Source organism: Crotalus tigris, unplaced genomic scaffold (genome assembly GCF_016545835.1).
Source record: "Crotalus tigris isolate CLP2741 ecotype Arizona unplaced genomic scaffold, ASM1654583v1 scf7180000024366.1712601, whole genome shotgun sequence".
NCBI classification, from domain to species: Eukaryota; Metazoa; Chordata; class Lepidosauria; order Squamata; family Viperidae; genus Crotalus; species Crotalus tigris.
In genome coordinates, this window is record NW_024100534.1 from 1,091,331 (window position 1) to 1,110,926 (window position 19,596).

General features: G+C 35.7%; 1 protein-coding gene across 3 annotated transcripts in view; it reads right to left on the reverse strand.

The window, feature by feature from the left end:
• Nucleotides 1–7,114: 7,114 nt before the first annotated feature.
• Nucleotides 7,115–19,596, reverse strand: part of ST6GAL2 (ST6 beta-galactoside alpha-2,6-sialyltransferase 2) — a 75,585-nt gene continuing 63,103 nt past the window's right edge. For all 3 annotated transcript variants that reach the window (XM_039327742.1, XM_039327741.1, XM_039327743.1), the window contains one exon: nt 7,115–11,099. In XM_039327742.1, coding sequence (XP_039183676.1) covers nt 10,837–11,099 — 263 coding nt within the window. In that variant the 3' untranslated portion in view covers nt 7,115–10,836. The remainder of the gene's footprint in view (nt 11,100–19,596) is intronic.

A 19,596-nucleotide genomic window follows, 5' to 3' on the forward strand; every position in this document is an offset into this window, starting at 1 on the left:
CCCAAGAATCAAGAAGGACATGTAAAGTTACTTAAGTAGTTTCCTTTATTTACCTATAGATGAATTCTTGTCAGATTAAAGCAACTATTTTCATACCACAGATACACTCTGGAAAAAGCTAGGGAGGAGCTGTTTAACTCCCTTCCTGCCAAATGAACTTTCTAAGATCCACTGTCTCTTTGCCCTCTGAAAAGCAGCCCCTCCCTCCTGAGAATCCAGAATACGTTTCAAAACAATTATGTTTTTTTCTAACATTCAAGTAGAATATTTTTTTCCTGTAACTCAAGAACCTGGTGTTGTGTCCTGCACTGTGGGTCTGAAGAAAACAATCTTTGACTTTCTAGAAGTTATTTCTTGAAGCTGTTATTATTTACCCATTGGGTTTTCTGAAGATTCTCCTTCCATAAGCCTTGTAATATTTTGTTTTTGTCCCCTAATCCAATGGTTCTTAAACTTAGAGGATATACCTGGAAGTTATGCACAAATTTATAATTGTTTGTTTGTGGGTCAAAGATCCAGTTTGGGACAGCTGCTGCTGAGATGCTTGTGTGTAATAGGCAGAAGAAATAACTTTGAGGAACAGGAGGAAGAGATACAAATGAGAAAATGGTCAGATAAAAGAAATCTGAGTCCAGGCCAGAAATGCAATTTAAGAAAGCATATCAGACTTGACCGTCCCTAGTTCTTTTGAAGATAAAGGGAGGGAAGAAGGAAGCACATTCAGACTTGTGACAAAAGTTTTATAATAAAACTAGTTTTACTTTGAGGCTCTTTGGTTTTCAAGTTTGGCTTACCTTAGAAGGCTGACATGGGGTAAAACAAGTGCGTGTATGATGACATTATTCAATATGTGGGAAAAGGATAATTAGGTCAGTTTCAGAACTATTGCTCTATTTACTTAATGTTGGTCTTGTATGCAACTTGTTTCCATATTTCTGCATATTTGTAAAAAAGTGTAATGCTCAGAATTGGACACAATTTCAGAGATTAGATCTAACCAATGCCAAATATAGGAGAACTACCACTTTCTGTGGGTTGGAAATTTTACTTTGACAAGCACTTTGCTGAAATTGTCAATCTGGGTGTATTAAATATAGAGAAAAACTTCCTAAGGAATTATGAGGACCATTAATTGCAGGAAAATTAAATTACAATGCACACATCAGGGAAAATTTCTTTTGACACTAGGGATTGTTGCTGAATGTTCTATTTTAAAATATTACTCTTATTCACTGTGTTAGGCAGGAGGCAATCAAGTCAGGCATCACTGATTAATAGCTAATTATGGTTAATGTTTAATTTTGGAAATCAGTGATCAAGTTGATTTTCCAAATTAGGTTAGGTGCAATAGAACTAATGATTAATGGATAATATTTCCTGAGGCTGATCACTAAGTAGATTACGGTAGCTCTCATAGTCAAGATATTATTGGACTCATGACAGTAAGGTGGAAAGAAACTTAGTAATACTATTAATAAGGATCATCATTCTTCCCATTGGTTTCAGTAAAGGCAGAATGCATGTAAATCTGCTAATTCATTGTTAGCATACAAGGGACCTAGAACAGATAGGATCTACAATTTTAGAAGGTTCTTCCAGAGCTATTTGGGGAGAATTAAGGCTAGATTTCCCTCTTTTAAAGCCAATACGTCTGTTCCCTACAAATAACTGATTTATAATTTAATATTACAACTTTTACAGCATACCACCTTCCTCTACTAGTTATTGTCAGGGCTTCTTTTGTCATAGAATGCACGGAATGGCTTTCTGGCACCTTTTTTCAATGGAATTTGTGGAACTAAAAAAAGTCCAGTCAGACCTTCCAACTTGCGAAAAAAAAAGAATCTCACAAGGAGTTGGAAGGTCTGACTGAACTTTTTTTAGTCCCACAAACTGCAGCAGAAGAGAAACACGCGAGAGCTGGAAAGCAGGTTAGCAAAGAAATGCTTTTGGGAAGAGGGAGGAGCTGCACCGGGAGGAGAAGCGGCAGAAAACGGGGCTGCCATTTCCAGGGAGACGTGGGGCAATGCAGGGCAGCAAGCAAGTGCTGTTCTCTGCTCTGCATCCTTGCACAGAGCTGCTGTGTTCTCCATTCTCCGTGAGACAGGTGAAAAAGGACTGGTGGAGGGAGGCAGTAGGGAAGGTTTGTGCCACCCAGTCATGGCGCAAGCCACAGGAGAGTTGGTGGAGGTGGCGCCTGCGCCCGGGCAGGTGATCTGCAAGGCGAAGTTTAAAGAAAGCCCCCCCAGTGGCGCACAGTGGCAGCGGAGCTGTTCACTGTCACTCCCCCGGCTTCAGAATGGTGGAGGAGGACTGGGCCTACCCTGCCCATCCCATCCACCTTAGCATGGCAGTCCGACTCGTGTTCTGGCACCTTTTTTCTTACAAAAAAGCACTGGTTATTGCCATATATATTTGTAGATCAGCCAAAGATTTTAGATGCCGAAATACATAAAAAATTTAATTTGGCTTATGTGAGAAGGGGCTTATCTATTAGTATACATGATAAATTTTTCATTTTAACTTTTAAAAGTACCCATATATTCCATATATACTTATGAGCAAGCACACCCCTTAATTTTAAAGCAAGATATCATGAAAAATATGCCATCTATGCATAAGCCAATTTTGAAAATTAAAACATACAAACATCTAGAGGGTCAGCTTATCTGAAAATGGAACATTTTTCATTTATTATACAAATGTTTACAGCTTCCCAACTCATTAACAGCGATTCTACAATACATGACTGACAAGATTAACATTTTAAATTGTGTTTAATTTTTTAGAAAACCTTTTTAACATTTTTATTTTTTAAAATCTTTATCATTAAAATTTTGTTGGCATTTAAATTTTTATAGTATTTTGATTAAAAATTTAAGGGTCAGCTTATCTACAAATTGGCTTATACACAAGTATATGCAGTGATTCTATCACACCTAAATTAATTTAGAAAACTAACCAACTCTTCATCTCCAAATCATTTGGTTTTAATTAATTCTAATTAGTAACTCATGAAATATTTACAACACTTTATCCTTGAGGGTTCAGTTCTCTGTGACTCTGGGCAGTTAACAAAGATTTAAACAAAAGTCCAGTGGCCATACCAGAGTAGAACTGAAACAGACAATTCTATCATATCATTCAACCTTCTCCCTGGTAGGTAGCCCAAAAGGACGAGGGAAGGGTGCTGTCTTGAAGGCATGTGAAACTGGATGGGCAGGTGAGGGAGGTAGCATTCTTACTGCTTCAGGAGTGAGGACAGGATTGCAGAAATAGCTTCTTTTGTATCCCAGGCAATTTCACTTCAAGCTAAATAAGGAAACAATTAGTGCTTCTAATTTACCAAAAAGAACTTTATTTACAAGAAAGTCTGTACACTATTTTTACATAAAAATATATAAAATCAAACTAGAAAATACAAAAGTGTTAAAATGTATACAAACACTTTTTAAAAACATGACTTCTGGAAAATCTCAAACTTTCATTTCTTGAAGAGTGTACATTCACTTAAAAATCATCATACAAAATAATTATCAAGGCTATTAAAAAGTACACAGTTTTCTACTGAATAGCTCAGCAACTAGCTTTAAAAGAATTCAGTTCACAGATAATTTAAGAACAAATTTAAACTCATGCATTGTATGCAAAATTGCATTAAGAGAAAGGTAGCTTTGTGCAACTCACTTTTCTTACTTCTTGCTGTAGCTTTCTATTCCCCCTAAAGATCATTCCACCAAGTATCAAACGTACTGAATATTACTAACTACATCTTGGAGAGTTGCAGTGTGAAGTGGAAAATTCAACAGAGAAAGATTCTCAATAAGGGCAATTCTCCTAACACACAGTCTATTATATTCAGTAGATTAAGCCATGACCGAGGCCATTTGTTTTTTCTTGTTTTCCGAAGAGGAGAAGGAAAAGGTTTGTTGCATGAACCAGCCTTTACTTAACCATAAAGGATACTGTCCTTTATTAAGCAACAGAAATTTGCAATATTAAAAAATGTTTAGTTCCATAAACTTTCAAGAAGCATCAGTTACTAAAATCTAAACCAGTTATTAAGGTATTTTTGCTACACCAAAGACAATATTATGACCATCTCTATTTCTATAAAGGAAATTTATTAAAAATTGCCCACAGTGTAATTCATTTATTTCCAAATCATAGAATACCAGGTGAAAAAAGTTGGATATTAAATGGAATTCAATTGATATTTAATTCACCTTTGTAAGCTATAGATGGCTGAGCTTCTGAAGTCTACAAAAAACAGCAATCTGAATCTCCATTGTCAGCTTGTACATGCTCAGCTGGAACACTAGAAAACCACATTGGCATACTGTTTAATATATATCCCTGTGTATTTAAATTAAAATATGGGTTGTAATAAAATTAAATGAGGAACTTTGACCAGCACATTTTTTAAGTGCTCAGTATCACATAGAGCCTGAATATTTTCCAGTAAAGGTAGTCCTGTTTAACAACTGCCTTGTTTGCTTCCTCACACTTACAACTGTTGCAACATCCCACAATTATGTGATTGCCATTTGCTGGCTTCCAACAACTAGAGTCAATGGAGAAAGCCAGCAGTAAATCTGCAAGTTACAATCACACAATATTTGCAGAATAGCTACAGGTGATTCACTTAATGACTGTGGTGTAAATGAGGTTGTAAGCCCCTCATGATCATACGATGTCTTGCATAATGACTGCAATGTTTAGCAACAGTTATGGTTGTTATGCAAGGACTACCTGTACATTCATTTGTATTTTATATTTAATAAGCTGACTTTCTTTTAATAATAATTATTACTAATGCATATATTTTCTTTATTAATACATGCCTTTTTTCAATCTATACATAATACTAATATCTGTTTCAGATATTTGACTTAAAGATGAAAGATATAACCAGAGGGCTGGCATGGTGTCTGACATGGCCCAATTGAAATATGGTGCTATGAAATATAAGTCTGATGCTCTGTGGCTCCAAAACCTCTTCAAGCAAGGCTTTACATTCTGAAATCCAGTTTACCATGGTTTCCTTAAAATTAGTCCAAATTGTTCTGCTTTCTTTTAATAATTCATCTATGAGAAAAAACTAAAACATTGCAAGCACACATTTCACCTCACTACACATATTTACAACTCAGACCTCCCTTTGGCAATATATACCACTGATCCTACTAGACCAGGGGTGTCAAACTGCTGGTCCACGGGCCAGTTGCATCACGAGCAGGCCACGCCCACCCCAATTCCGGCAATGTGAAAAGTCATGATACATCGTGACATGTCATGTGATGCGGCAAGTTTGACACCCATGTATTAGACTATACTTCCAAATAAGTGTGCTTAGGGTTAAAGTTTAAATTCAGTCATTTGGATTAAACTCTAGTCTGGCTATTTTAGACTGTAATTCTCACGATTTCCATTCCAGTAATTAGAGATGATAGAAACTAGAGTCCAAAATACTAGATGACATTTGTCAAGTTTGTACTAACCATAGTTTAATTATCTGGAATGAAAGTATTTATATACGGGCATGAGCACATTTCCCATCCTCCTATGTACTTTATTAAGTTACCAAAGGATCAATTATGTTAAATTTAAATTAAGGTAGTCATCTGCAGCAACAGAGCTAAATTTTTACAATATAATTGTTAGAAAAAATGTTACAGTTTTCTGTTGCTTTGTTAAAGTAAACACTGATAGCATAAGCAAGTAAATTTCACATAATAATCAAAGATTTTGCTTTTAAGAAAACTTCCTCTAAAAGGAACAAAGAACTTCCTTGCTCTGTCCTGGATTGTGGCAACTATCTATCATTTAAACTAACAATAATTTGCATTTTTCAAACATATAGATGTGCAGTAGTGACAAACTACGGAGACTTTAAAGTAAGAAGACTGATCTCATCACTCCACCAGAAAGAAAGAAAACACGGTACAGAAGCCAAGGCTCATTATTGCCTGTTATGTACATGAAATATGATCATATATCTAATTTTAATTAAATTAGTGGAAATTTAGTTGTCCTGTCCTCAGTCATTTACTTCTTTGTTCTTACTTTGCCCACCGTTTGGCAGGCTATCCTGGGACAGCAACTGAAATGGGCAAACATGTTTTTTGGCTTGAAAAAAAATTGTGCATCTTGATTGCCATTATAAAAAGATGTTGAAACTCTAGAAAGAGTGCAAAGAAGAGCACCAAAGATGATCAGGGGACTGTAGGCTGAAAACATATGAAGAATAGTTGCAGGAATTGCGCATATCTAGTTTAATGAAAAGAAAGGCTAGGAATGACATGATAGCAGTGTTCCAATGTCTCAGGGGCTGCCACAAAGAAGAGGAGGTCAGTTAAGCACCTGAAGGCAGGACAAGAAGCAATGGATGGATACTAATCAAGGAGAGAAGCAACCTAGAACTAAGGAGAAACTTCCTGACAGTTAGAACAATTAACCAGGGGAATAAGTTGCTTCCAGAAGTTGTAGGTATTCCAACACTGCAAGTTTTTAAGAAGAGATTGGATAATCATTTGTCTGAAATGGTATAGGGTTTCCTGCCTGACCAGGGGGTTGGAGTAGAAGATCTCCAGGATCCCTTCCAACTCTGCTATTCTGATTTAAAGTATGATTTAAGTGTTACATTTGCTTGTTACATCAACATCAATATTGTCCCCTAGGAATTCAGAGCAATATATACAGCATTATTCTCCAATTTAATTCTCTCTACAACAACTCTTTTGAGGCTAACAACTAGCCCGAAGTCATCCAGGGACTTTCTATACCCGTGGTGGCAAACCTATGGCACGGGTGCCAGAGGCGGCACTCAGAGCCCTCTCTGTGGGCACGTGCGCTGTCACCCCAGTCCTAGGCCTTCAGCTGGGTTTTATAAAACCTTTTCACTTTAGGCCTCCGCTGCTGTGTGCAAAAAAAACAACAAAACGTTTCAATCAGTCAATTTCAATTTCTCGGGGAAGAAAAAAAGATCTCGCCAAGTTGGAATTGATTGATTGAACTTTTTAGTCCCACCCAGTCTGCTGTTACCACCGCAGCCATGACCACTCAATGGGCCACACCCAGCCAATGGGCCACACCCACCTAATGAGCCACACCCACCCAGCACCAGACGATGCATGTGGGTTTTGGGTTGCAGTTTGGGCACTCGGTCTCTAAAAGGTTCGCCATCATTGTTCTATACTAATCCCACTATTATATAACTGAAATGATACTAAATATTTATCTTTCAATTTTTGTAATTGCCTTAAAATTAAGATTAACTTTCTATTTGAAAGTAAATCCTTTTGAGAGTACTAGAATATTATCTTTAGAACTAAACCCAGGAAAACTTTCTGCTGATTACACATTCATAAGAAGGCATTGTTTATATAGGAATAGGGCTATTTGTACTCATTATTAAAAATAATTAAATTTTCAGAGTTCAAGGCAACTCAGGTTTCATCAGAGAAATTGAATCAGAGACTTAACTAAGCAACATTGTGGGTTCTGTGAAAACCACACAGAGCACACAATTCCTCTCCCAAACCACTGAAAAATCTTATCTGGACATCCTTGTCTTCTAAAATTCCAACAAACTGCGATCCTACTTTCAATATACCTTGAAGGTCTAATCTTGAACGTAAGAACTCTTTATCTTTTAACATCATAAAAGCTGAAATTCATAGGAAACTGGATTCTACTTCTAAAGTGGGTTCTACTCTTTTAAAGTGCTCTGGTAGAATCAGAGCACAGATGTTGGATATAAACTATGATAAAAAAAAACAAGATTTCAGAAAGCAAGACTAATGGGAAGACCAATGTTAGCTTAAATATGCCTTCAAATTACATATAAGATTAGAAGAATACAATTTAATGAATATTGTTTTTGTCTAGCAGTGAAAAATTGGCTTAATAGTTAATTCCCTGCAATATACATAAAAAACATTTCAGTTTCACCATTTGAAGGCATTATTTATAAAAAATCGAGAGCACCACATTAAAAAATTCACAGTGAAAAGTATAGGTTATAAAATAACAGAAAATGAATCATTTACCAAAAGAATTGAGTGCAGCTTTTCACCTGTATCGATATCAATACAGAGATGAGTGAGGCTATAAGTGTCTTTGTGTCAACTGAAACTTACCTTTCCAATCAATTCCTACCTTTTAAAAAACATTACAGGTAGATCTTGACCTACAATCATTCATTTAATGACCAAAGTTACAATGGCACTGAAAAAGTGATTTATGACCAGTTCTCACACTTATGACCATTGCAACATTCCCACAGTCACCCAATAAAACTTCAGGCGCTTGGCAACTAGCCTGTATTTATGAGGGTTGCAGTTACCCAGGATCCTGGGACTGTCATTTGCAAGTCAATGAGGGAAGCCAAATTTGCTTAACAAGTACATGATTCACTTAACTGTAGCAATTCATTTAACAAGCATGGCAAAAAAGGTCATAAAATGGGACATGACTTACTTAACAACTGCCTTGCTCAGCAGCGGAAATGTTGGGTTCAGTTGTGGCTGTAAGTCAAGGGCTACCTGTATTTGCTTTTTAAAGCAGCAAATAAAGCAAACTCTTAAATAGAATTTACATGCGTTTGTGAGATTTTTGACTAAATTACAGTACAAATGTTAATAATGCAGTATTTATAGATAAACCAAAATGCATGTGCACTCTGCTCTCTCCCCCCTCTTTGTATATATAGTAAGATGACCTAAAACTATACACATTCTATTTAACATTTAGTTCACATTCATTTACTGTCTCAAAAGAAATAAACTTCCAATAATCTATTATTCATTCTGCTATTCACAACATTTTAAGAATTAGTAAGATAGAATGAGGAAGAAGAGAGTGGCGTACTACTATCTTCCTATTCTTTTTCTCGTATTTCTTCCCTCAGATTACATAGGACTAAAATACATACATTTACATTTCTCTTGTAAAACCAATAATCTCAAAATAAGAGCCAAAAATATGCATATATTTCTAAACTTTACAGCCTAAGGCTATTGTAATTGATAGAATAAACAACCACAACTTAAATTGTAGAAGTTGTTGCACTGGAATATTTGAAAAAGTGAGATAAGAAACAAAGTTTAGTTGAAAAATAGGATCTTGGCATCCATAAGTTTGTGCTAGTCCGTATTTGGAAAACAACCAATACTTGGGAAAAGTCCATTTGGCACTATGCACTGAATAAAAATCCTTGAAGGAATATCAAATGACACTTGGTTAAACTGACTGCTCAAGGTATACTGCCATGTATCAAATTATAGTTTTTTAAATAATAAAGTATGCTTTGTCTGATTATTGGTAAAAACCAGCAGGTGCACACAAATGGAATTTTTCCCCAAACCCAGCTGAGTGCACATATTAAAAAGAGTTCATCTAAAGAAAAGAATGTATAGTTGGTCATTTTTTTTAATCAGGCCTGCTTATGATTCAGCACATACCATAATAATGTGTACTATGTAAATTATTTTAGTTAATACATAGTAGTGTTTCCAGCTTTTTTAAAAAGTGTTTCTTATGTAGTTCTGAAACCCCAACTTTGTTCATCTTGACCCAAACTAATTTTTAAAAAGTTACAATTTTAGTCAGGGTACAAAGTACATATTTTTGGTAATGCCAAATATTTACTTGCAATTAGGCCAGGCAGCTCAATAGATCTTCATATTTAAGAAAATGGTTAGTTAATGCCCAAATATTGGATTCAGAGGAAGTCTCTATCTCCATAGGAGCCTATAATCTTTAAGCTCTGCATCTGAACTTCCCTGAGGCATCAACTTGTTTGTTTTTGGAATAAAAATGGATGATTGATTAGATATAGTTTGTTGAAATAAACATTTTCCAATGATCCATATCAGTATCAGTTTCTATATCTATTTCCCCTGTTCGGAACCTAGACAAATGATCAAAGGTAAAAGCAGCACTTGAATATTTGTCAAATGGTGTAAAATGCTTCACAGCAAGCAACCCACTTCACCATTCTCTGATCCATCTAATCCAATACTTATTGGCAATGGTTGAAATTTTTTTTCTTAGCCTTAGCTGGAGATGCTGGAATTTAACTTGGAATCTCCTGCACACAAACCATGTTCTTTTCCACTGTGCAGGGTGTTTTTGCCCCTGCGGATTTTTAGAGAGTTTTTTGGCTAATGCATTAGGTCAAAATAATAAACTGTTTTCTGAAATAATAGGTAGTTTCTCTCTTGTCACTCTTTTCTATCTATCTATAAATCTATCTATATATTTAATCAAATAGAGTCTCAATGCATTTGAAAATAGACTAGCACAAATACCTGTAAGATTGGGATGCCATATTCTAGCATAAATAACAAAAAATATGGCTCATTGTATTAAATACACATCCAGTTTTTGTTCTTTTTGATTGTTCTTTTTTAATTTTTTAGAAGAGGGAAAGGATAGAAATCCTAGGCTATGAACTTTTCGCTATCATTCCATTTTTATTTTTGTTCTAAGAATTGTTTTATTGTATTACAATAAACTAATACTATGCTTCATTAAAAGGCTTTAATCTGACACATGTAAGTAGAAATGTTTGATGTTTTCTGGCAGACCACACATAAATACTCAAATTTATTTTCACTATATTTTGCATTTCTCAAAAAGCTACATCTTTAAAAAAAACCTTGCAAAGAAAAAATGTGGCCCTAGAAACAAGAATTTCTATCATGCCTGCTACTTAACTACACATTGTAGATTTAACACTGGTTAGTCTAGGATCAATTTTTCAAGTATTTCTGCTATTTATCAGTCTGACTATAGCACCTTATTGCACACTGTTTGAGAAATGTATCATTCTTATGGGAACCAGAATCGTCGTCGGCATCTCACTGACCTAAACCCTGGTAAAATCACTTTCCCTTTCCGATACAAATCCTCCTTGATTCCTGTGTTCATCCTCTGCACCAGCAGTTTCTCATAAAGCAAAGGGTGATAAGCCCCCAAGGTACAAGCTGCATCATGGTAGAGTTCATGGTAGTGGCAAAGATCAGTTTGTCGGATGGAGGGAATATATTCGTAGACATGGACTTCACTGCACATGGACATCATGATGAAAATCCCTAAAAATGAAGTACATACATAACTGCAGTTTTGTCACAGACTGTAATATGCACTTACAATATCAACTCAATGACTATGGAGATTCTCAGTCATCCAGGTCATAATTGTTCCAAATATGCTTCTTGATGAGGGAATTAGACTTTCTTGTTTTTCTTTGAAGACATTTTGCTTCTCATCCAAGAAGCTTCTTCAGCTCTGACTGGATGGTGGGAAATGGAAGGATTAATACTCCTTGCAGACAGCTGGTCATTTGCATTCTTTTAGAGAGTCATTGAGGCCACTTGGAGGCTTGTCTGTGTCATCAGGGTCACCTGAATAGTGCAAATGGCTGTGGAGCCTTCTTAGAGTTGTTGAAAGAACTGTATTGTAGACTGGAGATAGATGATGTATGTTGCTCAGTTGTGTCTGGGTATTTTATCCTTGGGGTGGACAAGGTTCTGCCTTAGTGTATTCTTGGGTTTGAAGTGTGCATGTATGTTGTGTTGGCTGAAGATCCTCCTGAGCTTTTCCGATATTGCTGCGCCATATGGAATGACTATGTTTCTTCCTTTATTTTCCTTTGTCTATTATGGAGAAGTTCATGCTGGGTCTTTTTTGGGATTTGATGAAGGTCCGCTTGGGAGAGCTGCAAGTTCTGAGAGCTTCCTTGATGTGTTTTAGTTCTTTTTCTTTCCCATCTTTGCTGGTAGGCAGACCTTCCTATCTCCAGTCTACAACACAGTCCTATCAGCAGTTCCAAGAAGGCTCCACACCCATTTGCACTACTTAGTGACCTTGAGGATACAGATAAACCTCCAGATGGCTCAACCACTCTCTAAAAGAATGCAAATGACCAGCTGCCTGCAAGGAGTATAAACCCTTCCATTCTCCACCATCCAGTCACAGCTGAACAAGATTCTTGGATGAGAAGCGAAACGTCTTCAAAGAAAAACAAGAAAGTCCAGTTGCCTTGTGAAAAAGCATCTTTGGGATAATATCAAATCCCTTTTTCTTTTCATGGCTGCATATACAAATGTCAAATCAAACACTTCTAAATGGAATTGGCTTTCACAAACATAAAGTAAAAACATTTTACCATACCTATTACTAATATATAGTTTGGTTACCAGGACAAAATCATGCTCCAACCCAGTTATAATAGCAACTATCAGAAACCAGAGTCACCAACACATCTGGATGATGCTAAATTTGGGAGCATGAAGTACTATATAAGCATAAAAATAACATAATTGTTTATTAGAATGAAAAGTAGAATATGATATTAAATTCTGTGCTACAAAATAAGCACAATCATTTGATTGTTAAAACAAATGTAGCAAATCTCTGCATTATTTTTAATCAATAAGGCATTCAATTTTCTCATCTGACTTTAAAGATAAACGTGATCCAGTAAAATGTTGAACTTTTGAAAAGGGCATAGTGCTCCCATTGCATGTACTGTCTTTATATAGGCATTTCCTTCAAATACCTATAAATCTTCTGAATAAAGAAGCCTCCGATTTACAACTGGTTGCTTAGCTTTCAAAGTTATTTTCTATTTTTATTTTATTAAACAAAAGTTAAAATAAAAAACCTCCAAAAATTTAAAAAACAACAAAAAACACAAAACAAGCAAGACATTTAAAAAGTGCATTAAAAAAACCACAAACTCATATACACATATTATCCTCTCCATTTGAATACTGATAAATATATTACAACAATATTGGTTTCCACCCCTTTCCACTCAATTTTTTAAAAACTATTAATTCTATTTGCAGATTATTAACCTGTGATCTATCTACTATATTAATGACAAAACAGTTAACAGGTAAAACAATAATAAAAAAGCAAAATTAAAACTTAAAAATCCTCTGTGAATGAACTTTTATTGTATTCAATTTGTAGAAAGTTTACCACTGCTTCTTATCTATCCCAAATCTCCTGCTTAGCTTTCAAAGTTATGATGGACCTTTTTCAGAGGTACTTATGACTCAATTCCAAACTTTCAATGGCTGCCCAACCTGATGGTTACATGACCACATTTTGAGTGCTTGGCAATTGGACTGCATTTATGGCAATTTGCAGAGTCCCATGCAGTGGTGGGATTCAGCCAGTTTGCAGCACTTCGGTAGCTAATTTTTTGTTGCCCAGGCCCAGAATGAACTTCCGGAAGCAGCATCCATACAGAGAACCAGTTGTTCACATATTTGAATCCCACCACTGATACAGACTCTATTCTCATTAAAGCACAGTTGACTTTGTTATATTCATAGGATCTTACTTACAACCTGGCTATATAAAACAAACAAAAATAGATTCTCATATTTGAATCCCACCACTGGTCCCATGGTCATGCAACTGTGTTTTTTTATGTTTCTGCAGAAAAGCAGCCCATAACCAACAATTGGTTTGCTTAACTGCTGCAAAAAAGATTGTAAAATTAGGTTGGCCACAGGGTGACCCTCTGTATAACTATCACAACCTATGACTGAAATGGGCAGGCTCCATTACAGTTGTAACGTGAGGACTACTTGTATGTAAACAATTATGCTTTGAATTTAAACTATGATAAAAACAAAGATATGGAAAAATAAAGTTTAACCCATCTGTTTATAATCCAGTTGGATATCAGTACATGGAAAAGTGCCTGAATTGCCTTTTCTTTAAGAATGCAGCAACATTTGCTGACAGTGAATAACAATAGCATTTAGACTTATATACCGCTTCACAGAGCTTTACAGCCCTCTCTAAGCAGTTTACAGAGTCAGCATATTGCCCCCAATAATCTGGGTCCTCATTTTACCGACCTCAGAAGGATGGAAAGCTGAGTCAACGTTGAACTGGTGAGAATCAAACTGTCAAACTGCTGGCAGTGGCAGGCAGCACAACTGCTCCTTTTTCTTCCAATATTTTTTTATTTTTATTAACAAAATTAAAATACAAACTCAGAAACATAAAAAATGCAAGAACAAAGCAAAGCTAAAAAGACATTAAAAGTGCATAAAAAACAACAACACATATAAATGGATTGTCCTTCATAACTGAATACTGATAAATATATTTCAAGAATAATAACATTTCCTGACAGTGAATGCAACTTGCTAACAGCTGCTCCTTTCTGTAGCAGCTCAGGTGATGGACATATCCACTTTATGACAGCGGATGAAAGAACTTTGGAAGTGCTCTGCTGATTGGACCTCTGGCCCATCTAACCCAGTAATACCTTCACATAGTAGCTAACCAATTACCCAATGACGCCCATGTCATTCATTCATTCAGAATGTAGGCAATAGTGATTCGACAGGTTCCATACTCAGAGGACCAATTCTTTTTGGCTTCTTGGATGAACTCTAGATGAATGAATTGACTTCCAAGGCTTTCTTGGTTCTTTCTTATGTTCCAGGAATGATGGCTATGAAAATTGTATAGAGGACCTCCGAGGGCTATCTAGATCTTGCTTTAATTAGCCTATCTACCTTAAGATGACAATGTTTCAGGGTTAGATTTTGTTGCCAAGGCTGTAGATTGGCTAAGATGCCCGGGGGGGGGAGGGGATTCAGGGATCAACATCATAGTCTGACAATATCTGGAGGCTGCAGAAAGGCAATTCGTTTGTTTAAGGAGTTTTCCACACTGCAGACTTAAGATGCTTGAGTCCCATGTGTAAACTAGCTGGAAATAAAACTGGTTTAAGAAACCCCTTTCTGGATTTCAATTCCTTCCCCAGCTTTGTAATTAGAGCTTCAAAGTGATTTTCTGCTTTTTTATTTTTATAATATCATCAGACCTGTAAGACAGAGTTATGGGGGAGTGCACACTCATGTATCTGCTTATGTAAACAAACCAAGGGTCTCCTAGCTACAGTATGTTAAAAATAAAGGGAGGAAAAACTTCATAAGGAGGTCTTTATGTGCTGAAGGTTCAATTCCAGAAGACCAAAGTATAATAAGGAGGCTCTGAAGGCTACTTCTTTTTCACTGCTATTACAACAATAGGCCTGGGCCTCTGACCTTCTTAGTCATCACATAGTATCTCTTCCAGATGAGAAGAGGGCTGCTGCTGTTTTTCGTGGCTCTGCTGATATGGACCAAGGTGATTACTGAAATGTTTTTCATTTCATTCATATACTGATTCAACATACAATTTAGCAAAAATAAAAATAAAAAAAAAATCAGTAGAGTCCCCACCACTGGAGGTTGTTAAATGTAGCCACCTGTTAAGCATGCATATAATCCTGGTTGGGCTATGATAATCTTTCAATGTATGCCTTATGTCAGAGGTCCCAACCTCCAGGTCCATGGACCGGCACCATTCTGCGGCATGTCAGAAACTGGGCCGCACAAAGAAGCAAAGCCCCATGGGATGCAGGAAGCATTCAAAACCACACCCCCTCAAGTCCGCAGAAAAAATTCTCTCCACGAAACCAGTCCCTGGTGCCCAAAAGATTGGGGGCCGCTGCCTTGTGTGATTCCTTTAACATGTATGTAACCATTGAATATTTTCAGGCAGATTATCTCTCTCTCTCTCTCTCTGAGAAGATTTGTATGGAGTGTAGCATAAATAATATAACAACTGTTAATTTTCTTGCAGTTGAGCTATCCAAACTCTCCCTTTTGCAAAATATAAAGCAGCAATATAATTTCTAATACTTTAATGCCTACAATACCATATTTGCAAATATTTAATGTTCATTGCTCAGTGAAGTTTAATCAACTGAAAATTTAATATTTATTTTAAATGATTTAATCCTTTGTTGGAACAATTTGTATTGTTCCTCTTCTTCCTGTTCTGCAGACAATGTTGTAATATTTACATATAGCAAAGCTATAAAAAGCCACTGTTTCTTTTTAAATTCAAATATGGCATTTTACAATTGCTCTGCAAATGCTCTGAATACTTTATCATAAAAGATAAGTTTTTATAAAGTTATAATGCATTCTCTAGAATACAAAAAGCATCTTTTTTTTCTAACGGATAATTTAACCCTAAAAATAAAGATTGTCAACATTGTGAAATGGGTGGCTATATAAATTTAATAATAAATAAAAAGAAATTACACATTGTAAATGTTTTTTTCTACATGACATTATAAAATATACTTTGCCTCCCTTCCAATGCTGTTACTGCAGCAGGAATTCTGTTACTGCAGAAACTAAAAACAAAACAAAAAAGCAATTTATGCTACAGCCAATGCCAATTTCAGACTCATCAGTAACTGCTTTTTTTTAAAAGTTTCTTTAATGTTTAGTTTTGCAATCACAGTTCTCAGCAACAGACTATTTTACCAGATAATCATTATGGCTCAAATAAATGAAAATTCGGGAGTTATGGTATATAAAACAAGACATGATTGCTTGCAAGATATACTGTACTCACACACAATTCTGGGTCTAATTAAAAATTACTAGATAGTTTTATGAAAAAAATGTTCTTTTTAAGATAGGAAACCAAACATGAAATCATCACTGATATCACTTTCATTTATCACAGTTTACAAGTTGTCAAGGCTACTTGGGACCTTTGTTTTTATATCTGCCCTCTATGATGGAATGTTCCCATGTTTCTGTGGTTGCTATCAGCTCTTTTCTTTTCCTTTGCAGAGGAAAGAAACCCATCTTTTTCAGTTGTCTTTAATGAGTATTATTTGCCCAAATCTCATTCTGCTTTTGAAGTATAAACAGAGTACTCTTCAGGGAAAAGAGAGTAAGATTCAGAATAAACGGATCACTTTTAGTTCTGGTGATATCAGTAAGAAGCTAGTAATGTGTCACTTATGTACAGCTGATTTCAGAGCCTACAATGTTATTACTCTACAACCAAATAGCTGATTTTAAATTGATATTCTTAACTCCTTTGTAGTCCATTACGATCAGTTGTTGAATGAAAGGAAGGTAATATTGCAATATAAAGCAAAGGCATAACTTTGTGATCTTCCAGATGTTGTAAACTATAACATCCAGCAGCCTAACTGTGCAAGGATGCTAGGAACTGTGGTTTAGCAACATCTGTAATGACAAAAATTCCCAACTCCTGCTTTAAAGGATAGTATGGGAATCCAGATGGTATTTCATTAATGTTGAAGGTGTTGATTTTTTCCCCCTCAAATATTTAAAATAAAATGTATCTGAAATGCAGCAATCCTTGCTCCTTTTTTTAAAACATGGAATTAATGTCTACTGTATTTCATTCTGGTCAAATAAACAGTAAATAGTAAAAATCGCATATTTATAATTTTAATTTGTGAATTTATGGAGTTAGAAATCCATAATAATAACTGAAATGTTCATTGCAATCACTGATCCACATGGTTGAACAATATTTTTAGGACCAAAAGAATAAACTGATTTCAAACATGCATGGGTACACACTAAGCACCTATCAGAATATGATAATTGCTTTATGGTGTTTCTGACAAGAGGCTAGATTTACATCCCTGCTTGTTTCATATCTTTGACTCTAAAATGCTGCAAATCTTTCTATGTCTAGAACTGTTTAAGGACAAAACCACTTCCCTTCTGGATGACATCCAAAGCCTGTGTAATCCAACATTCAGTTCCCACCAGTGGTCACAGCCAAAAGCCAGACATGAATAGAATAGCTTTTCTCACACTTGTTGGCACTGAGAGGAATATTGTATCATGAAGATACATGTAACTATTATAGCTAAGAAAAATGGAGAGTCTTGACTTCCATGTTTCTTAGCAGATTTGCAATTAAAAACTTTTTTTAACACAGTGATGTCAATATTTTAATCTGGTGCAAATGGAGCTCAAATTATATATCAATTTATTTATGAACTGATTACTAGAATGTAGATGCCTCCCAATCTTCCAAAAGGCTCCAAGAGGTATTGCTAGACAGCCATTTAGCTATGCTGTGTACTACATCACCTCTCCATTGGTTCACATTTATCCCACACCTCTGTGACAGTGTAGTGAAGTGGAAGGAAACCTCACTAAAGCTATTGGCAGCAGACCTTGCATGATGTAATAGACAGGTTAAGACTGGCAGAATCCAGATTCATGTCTTTGCTTATCTAGAGTGTACTATTCCATAGTGTAATGGGCAGTAAATGTAACCCTGAGGAATAGGAGGAAGAGCTGCAAAGATCAGATAAAAAAAAAGTGTACTGTAACTGTGGGGCAGAAATGTAATTTGAGAAAGCCTCCCAGACATGATGTTCCATAGTTCTCATGAAGATAAAGGGAGGGAAGGGGGAGGTGCACTTAGACTTGCAAAATTCTGTTATTGTAACCTTATAACAAAAGTAGTATCGATATATTGGTAAAACTCTTGTGTCTGTAAACCTTTAACTAGCGGAAACTGCACCGTAGGGCAACGTTTTTTGATTCGAGGTACCTCAAATAGGCTAACTTACAGTATGCATCCAAAATCCGGGACTCATGACTCCCATAGAATTGAAAGTTGGCAAATTTTATGTAACATTTTGAATTATCATAAAACTTGTTATGATATATGTAATACAATATATCATGAAACATTTCCTGTGGACTGTGCTCAACATGGGCTATTTTCAGGGACATACATCTCTGAATATCTACTTGAATTAAAAAAAAAAAACTTTTTCCAGTAAAGGTAATATATTAGAAGCTCTACCACTTTTGAAGGCATTAACAACAACAACAACTTTATTGTCACTTTGAATGTACACCAATTGGCATACATAAGAAATCTGGTAAGGAAATATTTCTGAAACAATGATCTAACAGGTCATGGGTTGCCTAATTAGCATTCATAATTTTGGTTTCCTAGTTTGGTCTACCTTGAAATGCTGACACGTAGTAAAAGAAACTAAAATTCATTAATGAATGATCTGTAGGAGGGATAAATACATTAGTAAAGAGGGAGACATAAAAACTAGTACAATTAAAAAATGTTTGAACAAAATAAAATATTGGAACATAAAATACATGTTGTGAAAGATTGGAAAGAAAAGTAGGCATGGGAAAACTTGATAAATAAAGGACTAAGTAAGAATGTAGAATGATGAATTGAACTGAAAATAATGTAAGATGGAGAGAGGATCTTGAAAAACAGCATTTCAAGTCTTGCTGTATTGCCTTATCATGGGAAAAGGGTGCTTCTGGACATGATGAGCAAACACCAGGAGTACAGTCCAAGATTATATATTCTCTCAGCAGGATCATTCAGTGCATGAAAATAATCTTAGCTGCCCAGCTAAAGTAAGCAGAGTGGCAGCAATTTAGGAAAATGGTGGATATGGATGATCATTTTAGTAACAATAGCACAGGCATACTTTCATCTTGCAAAGCAGGAAAGGAATGATAAATCACTTGTGTGTGTTTTATCTGTCACTCTTGTGGTCTGTCTGTATGTCTGTCTGTCATCTATCTATCTATCTATCTATCTATCTATCTATCTATCTATCTATCTATCTATCTATCTACCTACCTCCCTACCTACCTACCTACCTACTACCTACCTACCTAATATGCTGTCAAACTCAGAGTGACTGTTTACCAAGAAAGCCAC